This window comes from Macaca thibetana, chromosome 12 (genome assembly GCF_024542745.1).
Source record: "Macaca thibetana thibetana isolate TM-01 chromosome 12, ASM2454274v1, whole genome shotgun sequence".
NCBI lineage: Eukaryota > Metazoa > Chordata > Mammalia > Primates > Cercopithecidae > Macaca > Macaca thibetana.
The window spans coordinates 125201762-125222287 of record NC_065589.1 but is presented as its reverse complement, the minus strand read 5'-3'; the positions used below and the strand labels follow the sequence as shown (position 1 = coordinate 125222287).

The 20526-nt window shown below is 47.7% G+C and overlaps 1 protein-coding gene across 1 annotated transcript in view; it reads right to left on the bottom strand.

Moving 5' to 3' along the window:
- The window catches only part of MYO7B (myosin VIIB), a 101076-nt gene that overhangs the window by 29690 nt on the left and 50860 nt on the right, over positions 1–20526 (bottom strand). Inside the window, exons 15-21 of the mRNA XM_050752579.1 lie at positions 19571–19734; positions 18220–18357; positions 15504–15656; positions 14839–14937; positions 11907–12001; positions 2070–2154; positions 224–442 (exon numbers count right to left, since the gene is read on the bottom strand). Coding sequence (XP_050608536.1) covers positions 224–442; positions 2070–2154; positions 11907–12001; positions 14839–14937; positions 15504–15656; positions 18220–18357; positions 19571–19734 — 953 coding nt within the window. The remainder of the gene's footprint in view (positions 1–223; positions 443–2069; positions 2155–11906; positions 12002–14838; positions 14938–15503; positions 15657–18219; positions 18358–19570; positions 19735–20526) is intronic.

Genomic DNA, 20526 nt, shown 5'->3' with positions numbered 1-20526 from the left:
CGTGATATCTACATCTCAGCCCAGTGCCTGCTAACTTGCCTCTTGTGTACTGTATCCTCGCTGTGCTCTTAATTGAACAGATTTTAACATCTTGGCTTGTGGCGGGGATTTTCCAAAGCGCTTCTGGTGAGCTGTCTACACAGCTGCTCGCTCCTTCTTCTTGCCTTCACCCACCGGGGCCCCAGTCAGCCCCACCTGCCCAAGAGGCCAGGTGACCACCTACATTGGCCTTCCTTTGCTGGAAGTTGCGTCGGGCAGCCATGCCCCTGGCATGGGCCTGAATGACCACCACTGCCCTCCTCTTGGCCTGGACTTGCTGGCGCACCAGGTATCCTCTGCACAGGGCCTGCAGCTGGACTGTCCTCTGCCGCATGGCCTGGTACTGCCTCGCCAGCTGCTGGCTCCGGGCAATAGCCTGCAGGCGCTCAAAGCCCACGAGGATCTGTGGAGGCAAGAGGGAGGTGGGCTCAGGGGCGAGAAGAGGGAGGTGGGCTCAGGGGCGAGAAGAGGGAGGTGGGCTCAGGGGCGAGAAGGCCTTCCCCAGGGAATAGAGAGGGGTGCTCCTCAGGAGATAGTGCAAGATAGATTTACAGTTAGTTTTGTTTTGGCAAAGGGCTGGTGCTAGAATGGTACACACCTAGGAACACAAGAATAGTGAGTTATTGCTTGTAAAGTACTTAGACCAGAGCCTGACGTGCAAATAAGTGCTAAATAAGCATGTGTGAAATAGCATAAATAATAAAGTGGCCTCCTTGGGGCCGTGGATGGAGAGAAGTGGTGTGGATTTCACGTGGGTGAAATGGGAGAGTGGATTCCTGAGGCCCTGCTGTCCACATCTGCCAGCCAAATTCAGCTGACTTGTCCACAGGCGAGCGTGTCTGTGTGGAGGCCTGTGGCCACGCAAATCCCTCAGGGCATCTTGAAAGTAAAAGTGCAGTAAGAAATGGATGAACGCCATGTCAGTGCCGCAAACATCCCCTGGGCCACAGCAGTCCCTGAGCTTCCTAAAGACCCACCCAACGGGTTGGTTTAAGAGCTTGGAAGTCACAGTCCCCTCATCTAAACCCCAGCTCTGCGGTTCACTAGTCTCACGCTCTCGGGAAAACCACTCAGCTCCCCTACGTCTCAGCTCCTTGACGTACAGAGTTGGTTTAATATTAAATAAAATGATGTATGCGAAGCAATAGGCCCCAAGGAACTGCTCCACACAGGCCAGCTACTATCGTGCCCTTGGTGGGCATGGAACGCAGGCGGGCTGGGCCAGCCTTGCTGATGTGGCCATTTCACATCACCACCAGTCACATCCATGACAAAAGCGGCCAAGTGACACGGGCACAGCCATAGTTACTCTAGTTCATTGCTTTGAGCAGATACTCATTAGCAAATGCCCGTGGTTAAGAGAAAAATTAGGGGCCGGGCGCGGTGGCTCAAGCCTGTAATCCCAGCACTTTGGGAGGCCGAGACGGGCGGATCACGAGGTCAGGAGATCGAGACCATCCTGGTTAATACGGTGAAACCCCGTCTCTACTAAAAAGTACAAAAAAAAACTAGCCGGGCAAGGTGGCGGGCGCCTGTAGTCCCAGCTACTTGGGAGGCTGAGGCAGGAGAATGGCGTGAACCCGGGAGGTGGAGCTTGCAGTGAGCTGAGATCTGGCCACTGCACTCCAGCCTGGGCGACAGAGCGAGACTCTGTCTCAAAAAAAAAAAAAAAAAAAAAAGAAAAATTAGGAAAAAGTACTCGAAACAAATCAATCCATTTGCTCATTTTGTTGCCTGCAAGTTGGGAAAAGACAGGAGTTATTCAATTCCACAGCAGGACACCTAGTCTAGCTCTGAAGATATCCCATGTTCTGCAAAACATTTTGAAGCCTACAGACCATGGGGCCGGAGATTACACTAAGAAGAGACTATGGGATGCTGAGGTCCGATCATTTTAAATTTGCATGCCACGTCTATGAGTGATTTGATCCTTCCTGCCTGAGGTCTCTCATTCAGAGAAACAAACTTTACACATCTGTCTCTTACTGGACAGTTACCGCGGGCCCAGCCGCCCCAGCGAGTTCTCTCACCAGCTTGAAATTCCTCCTGTTGCAGTAGCCTCTCCACCAGGCCTGCACGGTCACGGCTGCCCGCCTCTGCCTCAGGAACTCCTTCCTAGAAGGGCAATACAAGCCACACACATGTAACAACCCCAGATGGTTGAAAGCCTCTGGGGGAGAAAAACTGGTTTGCTGCTTTGGAAGGGAAAAAGGATAGTAAAATATTGGGGAAAATGAGTACGTACAATCCTTTCTCAAAAGGTGTTACAGACCAAAAGATGCACAGGCAAGTTAGGAACAAAAAATCTACTATCAGCAACCCAAATTTGTGGAAGATGACAGTCCAGTTTTTTTTTTTTTTTTTTTAGATGGAGTTTCACTCTTGTTGCTCAGGCTGGAGTGCAATGGCACGATCTCAGCTCACTGCAACCTCTGCCTCCCGGGTTCAAGCAATTCTCCTGCCTCAACCTCCCAAGTAACGGGGATTACAGGTGTCTGCCACCACGCCTGGCTAATTTTTGTATTTTTAGTTTCACCATGTTGACCAGGTTGGTCTCAAACTCCTGACCTTAAGTGATCCACCCCCCTCGACATCCCAAAGTGCTAGATTACAGGAGTGAGCCACTGTGTCCTGCTGATAGTCCAGTTTTTTTAAGGGATCAGAAAATTCTTCTTCTCTCTACCCCTAAGAAGCTACAAAGGGATAAAACTTACTTCCGCATTTTTATTGCAGACGCCCCTCCTCTGGCCACTAGCCCAGGGCTGGACATGGAGAAGAAAACCTGAAAGCTGGGCTCTGGCAAGGCGGAGTCACTCCCAGGCAAGCTCAGTGCATAGAGAGCTGCAGGCATGCCTCAGTTTATGATGATGTTACTTTGCTTGATTGCACTTTGCAGATACTGTGTTTTTAGAAATTGAAGGTCTGTGGTAGCCGTGTGTTGAGTTAGTCTATTGGCATCATTTTTTCAATAGCATGTGGTCACTTCATGTCTGCGTGGCGTATTGGTAATTCTTGCAATATTTCACATTTTTCATTATTATTACATCTGCTATAATCATCTGTGATCTTTAATATTACAATTGGAATTATTTTGGGGCACCACAAACTGCACCCATATAAGATGGGAAACTTAATGTGTGTGTGCTGACTGCTTCACCAACCAGTAGTGCCCCCATCTCTCCCTGTCTTTTCTCTGTTTCCCTGTTCCCTGAGACACAGCGATATTAAAATTAGGCCAGTTAATAACCCTATTGTGGCCTCTAAGTGTTCATGTGAAAGGAAGCATCTCATGTCTCTCACTTTAAATCAAAAGTGAGAAATGATTAAGCTTTGTGAGGAAGGCCCGTCCAAAGCTGAGACAGGCCAAAAGCTAGGTCTCTTGCACGAAACAGCCGTGTTGTGAATACAAAGGAAAAGCTCCTCCAGTGAACACACGAATGATGAGAAAGTGAAACAGCCTTCTTGCTGATATGGAGACAGTTTTCATGGGCTGGATAGAAGATCAAACCAGCCACAACATTTCCTTAAGCCAAAGCCCAATCCAGAGCAAGATCCTAACTATCTTCAATTCTGTGAAGACTGAGAGAGGTGAGGAAGCTGCAGAAGAAAAGTATGAAGCTAGCAAAGTTTGGGTCATGAGGTTTAAGAAGCCACCTCCATAACATAAAAATGCAAGGTGAAGCAGCAAGTGCTGATGGAGAAGCTGCAGCAAATTATTCAAACAACAGATTTTCTTTTTTTTTTTTTTGAGATGGAGTCTCAATCTGTCGCCCAGGCTGGAGTGCAGTGGCACGACCTCGGCTCACTGCAACCTCTGCTTCCCGGGTTCAAGTAATTCTCCTGCCTCAGCCTCCCAAGTAGCTGGGACAACAGGCCCCCACTACCATGCCCGGCTAATTTTTTGTATTTTTAGTAGAGACGGGGTTTCAGCATATTGGCCAGGCTGGTCTTGAACTCCCGACCTTGCAATCCACCGGCCTTGGCTTCCCAAAGTGCTGGGATTACAGGTGTGAGCCACCGCGCCAGGCTAACAGATTTTCAATGTAGACAAAACAGCTTTATATTGGAAGAAGATGCCACTAGGACTTTTATAGGTAACAGAGAGGTACAGAGAGGTCAGTGCCTGACCTCAAATCTTTAAAGGACAGGCTGACTCTCCTATTAGCGGCTTATGAAGCTGGTGACTTTGCTAATTGCTGAAGCCAATGCTAATCGACCACTCTGAAAATCCTAGGGCCCTTAACAATCATGTTAAAGCTACTCTGCCTGTAATCTAGAAATGAAACAACAAAGCCTGGGTGACAGCATGTCTATTTATAGCATGGTTTAGCTGAATATTTTAAGGCCACCATTGAGACCTACTGCTGAGAAAAAAAGATCTCTTTCAAAATATTACCACTCATTGACAATTCACCCGGCCACCCAAGAACTGTGATGAAGACGTACAAGGAGATTAATGTTTTTATGACTGTGAACAAAACATCCATTCTGCAGTCCATGGATCAAAGGGTAATTCAGACTGTCAAGTCTTACTTAAGAAATAAATACCATAATGCTACAGCTGCCATAGATAGTAATTCTTCTAACAGATCTGGGCAAAGTCAATTGAAAATCTGGAAAGCTTTCACCATTCTAGATGCCACTAAGAACATTCGTGATTCAGGAGAGGAGGTCAAACTATCAACATTAACAGGAATTTAGAAATTGATTCCAATCCTCATGAATGACTTTGAGGGGTTAAGACTTCAGTGGAGGAAGAAACCGCATATGTAGTGGGAATAGCAAGAGAATTAGAATTAGAAGTGGAAGCTGAAGATGTGGCTGATTTGCTACAATCTCATGACAAAACTTGAATGGATGAGGAGTTGCTTTTTTTTTTTTTTTTTTTTTTTGGAGACAAGGTCTCACTCTGTCGCCTAGGCTGGAGTACGGTGGTGCAATCTCGGCTCACTGTAACCTTCACCTCCCAGGCTCAAGTAATCCTCCCACCTCAACCTCCTGAGTAGCTGGAACTACAGGCGCACATCACCTTGCCTGGCTAATTTTTTGTATTTTTAGTAGAGATGAGGTTTCACCATGTTGCTCAGGCTGGTCTTGAACTCCTGGGCTCAAGTGATCCACCTGCCTCCACCTCTCCCAGTGCTGGGATTACAGTTGTGAATCATCTTGCCCAGCCAGGAGATTCTTCTTACAGATGAGCAAAGAAAGTGGTGTTGTTCTTGTTTCCTTTCTATGTTTTCTTTTTTGGAGACAGGGTCTCACTCTGTAATCTGGGCTGGAGTGCAGTGGCGCCATCAGAGCTCACCAAAACTTTGAACTCCTGGCCTCAAGGATCCTTCCACCTCAGTCTTCCAAAATAGCTGACTACAGGCATGCACCACCATGCCCAGATATTTTTGTATTTTTCTTTTGTAGAGACGAGTTCTCGCTACATTGACCAGGCTGGTTTTGAACTGCTGGCCTCAAGTGATCCTCCTGCCTTGGCCTCCCAAAATGCTGGGATTACAGGTATAAGCCACTGTGCCTGGCCAACACTTTTTATGTCACTCTACATGTATGTAGAGAAAATATTTAAGAAAATTGTATTACACACGAGAGAAGGTAAATGGACATAAAAGGGGGTAAAGTTTCTATACTTCACTGGAAGTGGTAAAATGATGACACCAGTAGATACCGTCTTTCTGTCTGTATGTGTATAATGCGTATGATACCTAATGCAACTGCTTTAGAAAGCTATAAAAAAGACATATACTCTAACACATTGCAGATAAATCAAAATGAAATACTTAAAAATTTTTAAATAAGTCATAGAAAGGCAGGAAAAAGAAAACATACAAACGCAAAGGAGAGAGGAAAAAAATAGAAAACAAAAAATAAAATGGCAGACTTGAGCTCTAACATGAATAATCACCTTAAATGTAAAAGGCCTAAATACAGTAGGTCCTCAATGTTGTTGATACCTTCTTGGAAACAGGCTTTGAGTGAGACGTTATGTGATGGAACCAACTGTTTTCTCATCAACATTATAGTGAAACCACATTGAAGGGAACAATGATATTCGAACACCTGCTGTATATTCTTGGGAAGTCAAGTTTCCAAGAATCTGTTGACGATGTTAAGGGAGAATTTAATGTATGCCAGTGACATACATTGGCAGAAATTGGCAGAATGGATTGAAAACCATGACCCAATTACATACTGTCTATGGGAAACTCACTTAACACATAGTTATATAGGTAGGCTGAAAGTAAAAGGATGAAAAATATAGGCCGGGCGCGGTGGCTCAAGCCTGTAATCCCAGCACTTTGGGAGGCCGAGACCGGCGGATCACAAGGTCAGGAGATCGAGACCATCCTGGCTAACCCAGTGAAACCCCGTCTCTACTAAAAAATACAAAAAACTAGCCGGGCGAGGCGGCGGGCGCCTGTAGTCCCAGCTACTCGGGAGGCTGAGGCAGGAGAATGGCGTGAACCCAGGAGGCGGAGCTTGCAGTGAGCTGAGATCCGGCCACTGCACTCCAGCCTGGGCGACAGACCGAGACTCCGTCTCAAAAAAAAAAAAAAAAAAAAAAAAAAAAGGATGAAAAATATAGATCATGTAAATAGTAATCAAAACAGGAGTGGCTATATTAATACCAGATAAAGTAGACTTCAGAGCAAAGGAGATAACCAGAGACAGAGAAGGATATCACATGATAATAAAAAGCACATCCACCAAGACATAGCAATCCTAATTGTGTATTCACCAAACAACAGAGCTACAAAATATGTGAAGCAAAAATGATAAAACTGAAATGGAAAACGCAAGTCCACAATCATAATTAGAGACTCAACAATTGATAAAACACATAGAAAATCAGCAATAATATAGACTTCAACACCACTATCAACTAACAAGATCTAATTGACATTTTTCAGAGCACACTACCGAATTAACAGCAAAATATATGTTCTTTCCAAGTGCCCTTAGAATCTGTACCAGGAGAGACATATCTTGGGCCACAAAGGAAACTTCAACATACTTAATAGAACTTAATTCATACAGAGTGTGTCTTTTACCACAGTGAAATCAAACTAGAAGTCAAAGACAAAATGATAACAGGAAAATCCCTAAACACTGAAAACTAAACAACATACTTCTACATTTTCGCAGAGGAAATTTCAAGGAAAATTTAATTTTTTTCTGAATGAAAGTCAATGAAATTGAATGAACTAAACGAAAGTGTAACGTGAACATTTGTGAAACACAGCTAAGCAGTGCTAAGACAGAGATTTATATCACTCTACATTAGAAAAGAGGAAAAGCCTTGAATTAATAATCTCCTGCCTCAAGAATCTAGAGGAAGAAGGGTAAAATACACTCAAAGTTGGAAGGATGAAAATAATAAAAGAGCAGAAATTAAGGAAATTAAAAATAATTAGAGAAGAAGTAATGAAACTAAAGCCTGATTCTTTGAAAAGGACAAGAATTTTTTTTTTTTTTTTTTTTTTGAGACAAAATCTTACTCTTGTTGCCCAGGCTGAAGTGCAATGGCATGATCTCAGCTCACCACTACCTTCACCTCCCAGGTTTAAGCAATTCTCCTGCCTCAGCCTCCCGAGTAGCTGAGATTACAGGCACCTGCCACCACGCCCAGCTGATTTTTGTATTTTTAGTAGAGATGGGGTTTCGCCATGTTAGCCAGGCTATCTCAATCTCCTGAACTCAAGTGATCTGCCTGCCTCGGCCTCCAAAGTGCTGGGATTACAGGTGTGAGCCACCGTGCCCGGCCAGGACAAGAAAATTGACAAATCTTTAGCAAGACTGACAAAGAAAAAAAGGAGAAGACATAAATTGCAAATATCAGGAATGACACAGGGGATACCATCACAGAGTCTGCAGATTTCAAGAGGATAATAACGGAATACTATGAACAAATTGACACACACACATTTGACAACTTAGATAACATGGACTAGTTCCTCAGAAAGCACAAATTACCACAAGTCACTCAATATAAAATAATTTGAATCATTCCTATAACTATTAAATTGAATTCATAATTAAAAACTCCCTATAAAAAAATTCCCAGGCCAAGATATTTTCACTGGAGATTTCTGCCAAACATTTAAAGAAAAATCACATCAATTCTACATAATTTCTTCCAGAAAACAGAAGAGGAAACACTTCCTAATTCATTTTATGAAGCTAGTGTTACTCTGATACCAAAACCAGACAAGACAAAAGAAAAAAAATCCTCAGACCTCATGAATATAGATGCAAAAATCCTTAATGAAACATTAACAAACAGCATTCAGCAACGTCAAAAAGAATTATACACTAGGACCGAGTGGAGTTTCCTCCAGGGATGCGAAGCTGGTTCAATATTTAAAAATCAGGAAATGTAACTCACCACATTAAAAGGCTAAATGAGAAAAATCACATATCATTATCAACTGACGCAGAAAAAAAATTGACATTCAACACTTGTTCGTGATAAAAACACCCAGAAAACTAGGAATATGGGAAGCTTCCTTGACTTGAGAAAGGGCATCAACGAAAAACCTACAGCTAACATTATAAACACACACACACATATATATATACATTTTTTTTTGAGACAGAGTCTCGCTCCGTCGCCCAGGCTGGAGTGCAGTGGTGCAATCTCGGCTCACCGCAAGCTCTGCTTGCTGGGTTCACGCCATTCTCCTGCCTCAGCCTTCCGAGTAGCTGGGACCACAGGTGCCCACCACCACGCCTGGCTAATTTTTTCTTTTCTTAGTAGAGATGGGGTTTCACAGTGCTAGCCAGATGGTCTCAATCTCCTGACCTCGTGATCTGCCCGCCTCAGCCTTAACATTATATTTAATGGTTAAAGTCTGAGTGTTTTCCCCCTAAGATAAAGGACTAAGCAAATATATCTGTTCTCACCACCTGAATAATACTGGATGTTCTGGCCACTGCAATAGGCAAGAAAAGGAAATAAAAGACGTATGGATTGGGGGAAAAAAAAAGATAGAAAACTGCCCCTATTTGCAGATGACAAGATGATCTACATAGAAAATTCTAAGGAATTTATAAAAAGTGAGCTCAGCAAGGCTGCAGGATATGAAGTCAACACACAAAAATCCAACATATTTCTATTTGCTAGCAATGAATATGCCAATGTCAAAATTAAAAATACAGTACCATTTACAATTACTAAAAAAACATGTAAATCTAATAAAACATGTACAGGGTTTGTATGCTAAAAACTACAAAACACGGACACGTGAAATCAAATAATATCTAAATAAATGGAGCTACATATCATGTTTATGGATTGGAAGATGGATTTAGTAGAGATATTGATTTTCAAATTGCTATACAAGCCTATTACTATCAACAATCCCAGCAAGGTTTTGTTTGTAGATATAGACAAGATTATTTTTATATGTAAATGGAAATGCAAAGGAACTAGAATAACTAAAACACTTTTGAAGAAGAAAAGTGGGAAGAATTAGTCTACACAGCTTTAAGACTTATTATATAACTACGATAAAAAAAGATGCTGTGGCATTGTGGAGGGATAGAGTCATTGACCAATGGAATGGGGTACAGAACCTAGAAATAGACCCACACCACTAGGTTTTGATAAAGATGTAAAAGCAATTCACTGACGGAAGGATAGACTTTTTTAAATGAATAATACTGGGGAGACAACCATAGAAAAAAAATTTAAAAGAACCTTGACCTAAGTGTCAGGCTGTATACAAAAATTAATTCAAAATGGGCATGTATCATGGACCTACATGTAACATATTTAAAACTACAAAAATTTTTAGAAAAACAGAAAAGAAAATCTTGACAAAGAGTTCTTAGACTCAACACTAAAAGCATGATCCATGAAAGAGAACTTTGACAATTAGACTTTACCAAAATTAAAAACTTTCGCTCTGCAAAGCTCTCTTAAGAGGATAAACAGACAACCTACGGACTGGGAGAAAATATTCACAAACCACATAGCTGACAGAGGACTAGTATCTAGAATATATAAAGAACTCTCAAAACTCAACAAAGACTCCAATTAGAAAACAGGCAAGCAACATGCAGAGACAGGTCATCAAAGAGGGGACACATACATGACAAGCACACACAAAGGTGTTCCACATCAGGGAATGTTAAGGACAGCCGCAATGAGAGATCATCGCAGACCTATCAGAAGGGCTAAAATAAACAATGACAACATCAAATACTGGTGAGGATGCAGGGGCACTGAATCAGCCAGGCACTGCTGGTGGGAATGTAAAACGGTACAGCCACTCTTGAAAACAGTTTGGCAGTTTCTTAAAAAACAAAACTTGTAACCACCGTATGACTCAGTAACTGCACTCCTGGGCATACATCCCAGAGAAATGGCAACTGATGTTCTCACAAAAATCTCATAAACGCTCATAACAGCTTTATTCATCGAAGCCAAAAACTGGAAACAGCCCAAATGTCCTTCTACAGGTAAATGGTTAAACAAAGTGGGGGGTATCCATCCCATAGAACACTACCCAGCAATAAAAAGTAACAAAATATTGGCTGGGCTCACACCTGTAATCCCAGCACTTTGAGAGACTGAGGCGGGCGGATCACTTGAGGCCAGGAGTTTGAGACCAGTCTGGGTAACATAGCGAAAACCCGTCTCTACAAAAAACACAATAATTAGCCGGGCATGGTGGCAGGTGCCTGTAGTCCCAGCTACTTTGGAGGCTGAGGCCGGAGGATAGCTTGAGCCCGGAAAGCAGAGGTTGCAGTGAGCCAAGATTGTGCTACTGTACTCCAGCCTGGCTGACTGAGACTTTGTCTCAAATAAATAAATAAATAAATAAATATTAATGCAAGCAATAACCTGGATGAATCTCCAGAGAAACACGCCAATTGAAAAAAGCCCACCCCAGGCTGCATGTTGTATAATTCCATGTATATAACATTTGCGCAATGGCAACATTCTAGAAATGCAGAACAGGTTAGAGGTTGCCAGGGTTAAGCAGGGCTGGGGATGGGTGTGAGGGAGGGTGGTAAGACGTTTTCACTGGGGGAAATGGGTGAAGAGTATACGGCGATATCTCATATTGTTTCTTACGACTGCATGTAAATCTACAATAATCTCAAAACAAAAAGCTTCATTTAAAATGCTGGGAGTCAGGGGGGCCAGCCTGCCTGGCCTCCAACCACGTGGGCCTGTTTGGTCAGATGCGGCCTGTTGTCCTGAGATCAGCAGCACCAGCAGCTGGCCCTGAGCTGGCCTCCAGCTTCGCAGCAGCAGAGCTGCCTCTCTCGCTGTGGTCCCTAGCTCCCTGCTCCTTGCTCCCTGCCCTGCTCTGTGCCCCCTCATTCTCTGTTCCTGGGGCTGGCTGTCTTCTCCCACGTTCTCATGCCTGGGTTTCCAGCCCTTGCTATGGTGGCTCAGGAACCCAGGTGAGAGTGGGGCAAGGCAGCAGCGCTGCTGATCCGCGGATCCTGGATTACAACTCGGGCAGTACCCTCTTACTGAGCAGGGAACGCAGGCAAGCCAAGGGTTCTTCTCCCTCCAAAAGCAAATTGCCTCACAACCCAAACCCATACACTGACATAACTGAAGTGGAACGTCAAACCCTGGTTGAGAGCAGGACTGGCCCTTCATTCCGCTCCCGTCTCTTGCATATGGAGTGTTTTGTGTTTTTTCCAAACGTTCCAATAATGTATCAGAATTCTCTGGCCAACACAGGTTGCAGTGTCCCTGGTTGGAAGGCATTGGAAGATCTCAGTAACCCCAGGGAGGGCCCAGCAGGAACATGTGATCCTGGTTTGTGGGCTGCAGGTCTGTGTGGGGACACTGTGGGCAGGAGTGGGCTGGATGGGCCTTGGGGCAGGGCCGGCACCTGTATCTGTAGCCCCGCAGGACTCTCTGGATGCTGAGCGCCGCTCTGTCCAGCACCTGGCTTCTCTGTACCTCCAGCAGAGTGTCCTGATGATCCTGGAACGGGAGAGACGCTGTCACCAGGCTGCTCACCCTCACCCCACAGCCCCTGCCTGGGGCCTGGGCTCTGTCTCCCGAAGGTAGCATCTCTCAGGCTCCTCCCAGGAGGGCAGGCCAAAGAAGGGGGCCTTCAAAGTGACCTTCATGTTGCTCAGAGACAGGAGCTGCAACTGTACCTCCCACCCCAATCCAAGAACTTCCCACATTAGCTCTTTCTTCTTGCTAATTCAATCTGGCATCCTTCATTTCTGCTCTGAAGAATTCAAGAGGGGGCACAAAATTTTCCTGAAGTTGTGTTTTATTTCCCAAAATTCATGTGACATTTGCATTCAACCGTGTAAAAGCCCCATGTTTGTTTCAATATAAAAATGTTTCCCTCAATAATAGTGGGAGATTTTTAACACCCCACTGTTAATATTAGACAGATAGTCGAGAAAGAAAATTAACAAAGATATTTAGGACTTGAACTCAGCTCTGGATCAAGTGGACCTGATAGATATCTACAGAACTCTCCACCCCAAAACAACAGAGTATACATTCTTCTCGGTGCCACATGGCACTTACTCTAAAAGTGAGTAATCTGATCACATAATCAGAAGTAAAACACCCTCAGCAAATGCAAAAGAACTGAAATCACAACAAACAGTCTCTCAGACCACAGTGCAATCAAATTAGAACTCAGGATTAAGAAACTCACTCAAAACCACACAACTACATAGAAATTGAACAACCTGCTCCTGAATGACTCCTGGGTAAATAATGAAATCAAGGCAGAAATCAAGAAGTTCTTTGAAACCAATTAGAACAAAGAGAAAACATACCAGAATCTCTGGGACACAGCTAAAGCAGTGTTAAGAGGGAAAGTTATAGCACTAAATGCCCACCTCAGAAAGCTAGAAAGATCTCAAATCGACACCCTGACATCACAACTAAAATAACTAGAGAACGAAGAGCAAACAAATTTCAAAACTAGCAGAAGACAAGAAAAAACCAAGATTAGAGCAGAACTGAAGGAGATAAGAGAGACGAAAAACTCTTCAAAAAATCAATGAGTCCAGGAGCTGGGTTTTTTTTTTTTTTTAATTAATAAAATAGACCACTACCTAGACTAAAAAAGAAGAAAAGAGAGAAGAATCCAATAGACACAATAAAAAATGATAAAGAGGATATCACTACTAAGCCCATGGAAATACAAACCACCAGAGAATAGTATAAAAACCTCTATGCAAATAAACTAGAAAATCTAGAAAAAATGGATAAATTCCTAGACACATACACCCTCCCAAGACTGAACAAGGAAGAAGTTGAATCCCTGAATAGATCAGTAAATTAAGGCAATAATAAACAGCCTACCAACCAAAGAAAGCCCAGGACCAGATGGATTTACAGCTGAATTCTATCAGAATCACAAAGAACAGCTGATACCTTTTTTTTTTTTTTTTTTTGAAACTATTCCAAACAATTGAAAAGGAGGGACTCCTCCCTGACTCATTCTATGAGGCCAGCATCATCCTGATACCAAAACCTGGCAGAGATACAACTAAAGAAGAAAACTTCAGGCCAATATTCCTGATGAACATCGATGCAAAAATTCTCAATAAAATACTGGCAAACTGAATCCAGCAGCACATCAAAAAGCTTATCCACCACGATCAAGTTGGTTTCATCCCCACGATGCAAGGCTGGTTCAACATACGCAAATCAATAAACATAATTCACCACATAAACAAATCTAAAGACAAAAACCACATGATTATCTCAATAGATGCAGAAAAGGCCTTCGATAAAATTCAACATCGCTTTATGTTAAAAAAAAAAAAAAAACAACTCTCAATAAACTAGGTATTGAAGGAACACACCTCAAAATAATAAGAGCCATTTATGACAAACCCACCATGCCCTGAGATGGTTCCTCTGCTGGCCTTGCCTCCCCCACTAAATTGGAAGCCACTCGGTTTCTTCCTGCACATCTTAGCCTCTGAGCCCCAGCACAGCCTGACTATTGCACAGTCAAAAGGACAGACAGACCGATTAGAGGGCTGGGGCCAGGAGGGCCCTCTGAGGACACATGCGGGCAGGTGGGCAGGCACTATGGGGGAAGAGGAAGGGGCAGCAGGGGTGGGTGGGGGCTCGGGTGAGCTGGCAAAGTGTCCTCCCAACTCTGCTCCCAGCTCTTCCTCTTCCCTCTCACTGTGCTGGCCCGCCGAGGCTTAGAAGGCTAGGGGACAGGGAGGTTCCCTCCTCAGTGGTTGTGACCCAAGTGGCACTTCTGGAGGGCCCCGAAGCTTCCTTTGTGTGACTTCAGCTCCCTGTGCGTTTTGGGGGAGGCAGGTGGTGGCGGTGATGCTCGCACAAGCCTCCTAAGGACAAGTCACTTTGTGGGGAGTTGACACACAGCCCTCTTCCACTAAAGCAGTAGTCCTCCAGGCTCCGCAGAGGCTGGGCCGCCCCAGCGTGGGGAAGCCTGCATGGCAGGATGTGGCTCCCGCATGATGGAGGCAGGTCTCAGGACACCGGCAGACCGCCCTGAGCTCCTGGGTGCTGCCCCGTGGCTGGAAGGCGCCTCCTCTGCACCCTCAGGCCTTGCCCTAGGTGCCCCTCTGAGAAGCCTCCTGGGCTTCCACAGGCTGGGCTGGCCCTCCCCAGTCCCCCATTGTCCCCTAGCGTGACGTTCTACATCCAGGGGTGCCCTGAGGGTGGGGACCGCGCTTTGAGCTGCTGCCCAGTGCCATTGGCTCAGGGCACATGGACCATGGACCCCGGGCCTGGTGCAAGAGCCGACAAGCCCATGAGCTGCAGGAGGCCCAAGGCGCGCTGGTTCCTGGGGGTCTCACCTTCAGGAAAATTTTGGTCTTCCCCAGTTTCCAGTCTTTGTCTGTCCGCAGCCACATGTCAGCGATGCCCAGGGTCATCTGGCGGAACTTGCCTCGCAGCTGCCAAGACCAAACGGGGGTGTAGGTGGGATAGAGGGCAGAGACCCCTCAGCGGCTCTCTGGGGATGGAGTCTCCCTCCTCCTCCCACAGGCTCCCCCATCAGGGGCTGCCCGCGCCCCAGCCCAGGCACAGGCACAACGGGAACCTCGAGCAGGGGTTGGGGTGAGGAGCGAACTCGGGGCCTGGGGCCTCCATGTGTTGTGGGACGCTCGGCCCAAGCCAGGCCCAGCCTCAGGATGGCTGAGAGTTCCAGACCGGACAGGAAGAACCTCGGGCCCCAGTAGCTTTCTAGCCCCACCTCGGCTCTCCGACGCGGTAGGAGAGAACGTGTCTACTGTACAACTGCAGACACGGTCCAGAAGGAACAGCTGCGGCCGCCAGCTCTCCCGGACCCCAGGGAAAGCCCCTCACTTCCGCGGCGCTGGGAGAGGGACAGGGCAGGGCGGGAGGAGGCGAGAGAGAGGAAGGACAGGGCTCATGGCAAGGCTGGGGCCGGGGAGGGCAGCGGGAGGCCGAGGGGAAGGCCGGGGATGGACAGCGGTGGCCGTCCCCGAGGGGCGCTGACCTGCATCCGCACGGCGCTGGGCAGCAGCGCGCCGAACCTCTGCGAGAACTCCTCGAACGTGTAGCGGATGGGGAAGCCGGACTTGCGGATGCGCACGGTCTCCATCATGCCCGAGTATCGCAGCTGCCGCAGACACAGCTCCCGGTCGAACAGCTGTGGGCGGACGCGGGGCGCTGACCCGGTGCAACCCCCCTCCTTTGCAGGGACCCCCCCTTCCTGGCACCCCGCCATCGGGCACCGGCCCACAGCCAGAGGTCAGTGTGTCCAGCCCCTCGCCCCGCCCGCCCCCACTGTCCTCCAGAGATGGAAAAACTACACAAATGCAACTTCAGTAAGGCTACCTTTTGAAGAGAGCAGTGCAAGTAGTTGAAAACCCCGTAGAGTTGTCAAGGAGATAAAAGTCGATAGCATTGGAAACTGTGGCACCCACAGAAACACGATACTCCCATCACTCTCAACTACCCGAAGCTGTGAGTGTAAACGTCCTCTGCACGTGGCCAGTTAAAATGCTCTTTTTTTTTTAAGTTTTATTTCTTTATTTACTTTTTTGAGATGGAGTCTCGTTCTGTCGCCCAGGGTGGAGTGCAGTGGCACGATCTCGGCTCACTGCAACCTCTGCCTCCTGGGTGCAGGCGATTCTCCTGCCTCAGCCTCCCGAGTAGCTGGGATTACAGGCGTGTGGCACCACCCCGGGATAAGTTTTGTATTGTTAGTTAAAGAAGGAGTTTCACCATGTTGGCCAGGCTGGTCACCAACTCCTGAGCTTAAATGGTCCGCCCGCCTTGGCGTCCCAGAGTGTTGGGATTACAGGCCTGAGCCACCGCACCTGGCCCAGTTAAAAATGTTTTTAAGCGCCCCTTGCCTACATAAGTCAGGGTGGAAACCTGCCCCGTAGGCACTTAAGAGTTTCATGGTGCCTCCCCCACAATAGTTAAATGAAAAAATAAATCTACTCAGAGGCAGAAAATATCCTCATCAACTTAGTCTCTCCCTCCCAGGAGATGGAGGCCAGAGGGAGACCTGGAGTGGGGGCCGGGAGGGGTGTGCGGGGCAGTGGAGGGCCCTTGGCCCCAGGGAGCTGAGCCGTCTTTTGCTTGGAGGCGAGTGTGACCAGCAGAGAGATGGCATGATGTCCTTCCCTGGGGTGTCAGGCTTCAGCAGAGGTTCCAAGACTCTGCCATGGCTTGGATTCTAGAGAGCCCCCTCCACCTACAAGCCAGGAGTCTCTGGGGGACCCTGGGGAACGCCTCTGATCCCGCAAGCCCACCAGCAGGCACTGTTACCCTACCTGCAGGGCCACAGCGCCAACTGCTGGTGGGGTCCAGGCCACACTGCACTTAGCCTCGGGTAAGTGTTCAGCTGCGCTTCACTGACAATTTCCTAAGTGCCTGGCGTTTCTTGCTGAATCAACAGCCCTACCTGGTGTGGGTGATTGGCTCCAATTTAAAGATGAGGTGCCTGAGGCTGAACCTGGGTTTGAACCCTGAGCCTATCTGGGCTTCCCCCTACATACCACATAGCAGGGCAGCTGCCACCAATGAGAGATGTCCCAGCCAGAGGCACTCTCAACCCCTGAGCTTCAGCCTCAGGCCTGCCTGCCTGTCCTGCAGCTCCCAGCTCCCAAGGTAGGCAGGGTGGGAATGAGCCAGGGGTCTCTGGGAGCCCAGCTACTTCTCCCAGCAGTTAAGGAACAAGACAGGTTGTCTCACATCTGCCTATTGTGCCTTCAAGGAAGATGCAACCTAGATTTCATAAGGCAAGCCCCATTTTATTTTTTTAGAGACAGGGTCTTGCTTTGTCACCCAGGCTGAAGTGTAGTGGTGTAATCATAGCTCACCGCAGCCTCAACCTCCTGGGCTCAAGTGATCCTTCTCCCTCAGCCTCCTAACTGAGACTACAGGCACATACCACCATACCTAGCTAATTTTTATACTTTTACATTTTTTTTTTTTTTGCAGAGATAAGGTCTTGCTATGTTGCCCAGGCTGGCCTCAAGCAATCCTCCCGCCTCAACCTCACAAAGTGCTGGGATTACAAGCGTGAGCTACTGCACCCAGATCAAACTTAATTTCACATAGTTTTATTCTTTCCAAAAAGGCATGTAATATTTTTATTACCTTATGTGGATAAAACCATTTTATATTGTTTCAGTTGATGTCTCCTAGTTTGGGGAATCCCTGCATATGCAGCCTCTGGGTGAAACTCCCCAGCCAGTGAAGCAGGGACTTCCTTATGGGCGGGGAGTAGGCTGTCACCCCCTCACCATCTCACATCAGGTAAAGATGACTTTCTGCAGGGCTTGGTGAAAGGAGTGGTGTCAGCCTCTGAAGTCCTATTACTGATTGCTGCCTTAGTTGAGTGTAGTTTACACATGGGGCATGTGCTGCAAACCTCATGTCCAACCCTCAGGGCCTTCCTGCAGGCAGGAGCAAGTCTGACTTTACAAAAGGGAAAACTGAGGCTCACAGCAGCAAAGAGCCAGGCCAAGAACACACAGAAGATGCATGGAGGTCTCTCAGCAACCCAAAGCCCTGCAGGTCACTGACCTTCACATGACCTAGACTGGTCGCCTTACCCCAGTGTACTTATCTGTAAGGTAGGGGCAGTAACAGCTCTAACACTAGCCAGGCCCTGGCAGAGGGAGTGACCACAACCCTAGAGGCCATCAGCCTCCTCCTCCTCCCTCCTTTACTGTGCCCCAGCCTTCTGTCATTACCAGCGGCTTCTTATATTCATTAGGTTTGATGCAGCGGATGAAGTAAGGCTGGCAGTTGGTCAGAATTTTCATCAGCTGGTCCAGAGACTGTTTGAACTGGCCTGCTAAGGTGGAGGGCCGTTTATTTGAGTCTGCAGACTGTGAATGGAAGCACAAAGCACAGGTGGGTCTCAGGAGCCATGTCCTGGGACAGCTGACCCCATAGTCTAGCAAGGGCTGCCGCCAAGGCCCCGCAGGTGGAGTGGTGCATCCACCTGGTCAAGAACCCACTCACCCACCCATCCATCTATCCATCCACCCACTCATTCACCCATCCAGTCACATACCCATCAACTCACCCATCCATCCACCTGCCCACCACCCATCCACCTACCTATCCAGCACCCATCCATCCACTCACCCATCCATCTACCCACCCACCCATGCATCCATCCATTCACCCATCCACCCACCCATCCATCCACCCACTCACCCATCCATCTACCCACCCACCCATGCATCCATCCATTCACCCATCCACCCCCCCATCCATCCATCCACTCACCCACCCACACAGCCACCTGCCCATCCATCTATCCATCCACCCACCCACCCACCCATCCACCCACCCGTCCATCCATCCATCCACTCACCCACCCACACAGCCACCTGCCCGTCCATCTATCCATCCACCCACTCACCCATCCATTTACCCATCCACCCACCCATCCATCCATCCATCCACTCACCCATCCACGTAGCCACTCACCCATCCATCTATCCATCCACCCACCCACCCATCCATCCATCCACTCACCCACCCACACAGCCACCTGCCCATCCGTCTATCCATCCACCCACCCATCCACCCATCCATTCACCCATCCACCCACCCACACAGCCACCCACACAGCCACCTGCCCATCCAACCATCCTTCCACCCATCCATCCATCCATCCATCCACCCACCCATCCATCCATCCACTCATCCATCCATCCATCCACCCAACCATCCACACACCCATTCACTCATCCACTCACACACCCATCCACCCATCCACTCACCCACCCATCCGTCTACCCACCCATCCATCCACCCACCCACCACCCATCGACCCACTCACCCATCCATCCACCCACCCACTACCCATCCACCCACTCACCCATCTATCCACCCACCCACCCATTCACCCATCCATTTACCTATCCACCCACACATCCATCCATCCGCCCATCCATCCATTGCAGGTTTCCCAAGTGCCTGCTGCATGCTGGGGACCCACAGGTGATTAAAACAGTCTTTCCTGTACATATATGTCTGGCCCTGTAGCCATCAGGGGTGAGAGACCCAGGAGGGTGCCTGGGAGCCCACCTTGAAGAGATGGTTTCCTGCCTTTGCCTGGCGGATGGTCCCATGGCCCAGCCTGGTCTCTGCTGACTCCAGGTTGAATAGCTCCCTCAGAAACTTGTTTTTGGAGGAGTAAACCACGGTGAGGATATCTGTGCTCAGCACATCTCGGTTTTTCTCCAGGAAGCCTATGGGGACACAGGGCCCACCCAGCATCCCAGCTCAGCCATCACTGCCCACCCGTGGGGAAGAAAAGGGCAGTGGGGGGGAATACAGGATGCCTAGAGGAACCCCCTCCTGCACAGGCCCCACTAAGGCCATGCTCTCCACCCCTCTAGCCAGGCATGGCCCCCACCATCTACCCAGCACAAAGTAACTCCTCCCGTCTAAACTCTGGACCCCCCCGAATTCCCATTCCCACTCCAGCCCCCTCGTCTAAGCTGCCACCATCCTCCTGTCTCTGGGCAGATCCTGCTAGGGCTAAGGCTCCTTCAGGCTGAAAATAGATGAAGCCTCCAATAATAGGAGAAAGGCAGTGTCATGGGCTAAATTGTGTCCCCTAAAATTCATATGTTGGTGTCCTAACACCCTATACATCAGAACATGACTGTGTGTGGACATAGGGCCTTTAAAGAGGGGATTAAAGTAAAATGAGGTCATTAGGATGGGCCCTAATCCGGTATGACTAGTGTCATTATAAGAAGGGAGATGAGGCCGGGTGCGGTGGCTCACAGTAATCCCAGCACTTTGGGAGGCTAAGGCAGGTGGATCATGAGGTCAGGAGTTTGAGACCAGCCTGACCAACATGGTGAAATGCTGTCTCTACTAAAAATACAAAAATTAGCCAGGCATGGTGGTGCATGCCTATAATCTCAGCTACTCAGGAGCCTGGGGCAGGAGAATCACTTGAACCTGGGAGGCAGAGGTTGCAGTGAGCTGAGATCATACTATTGCACTCCAGCTTGGGTGACACAGTGAGA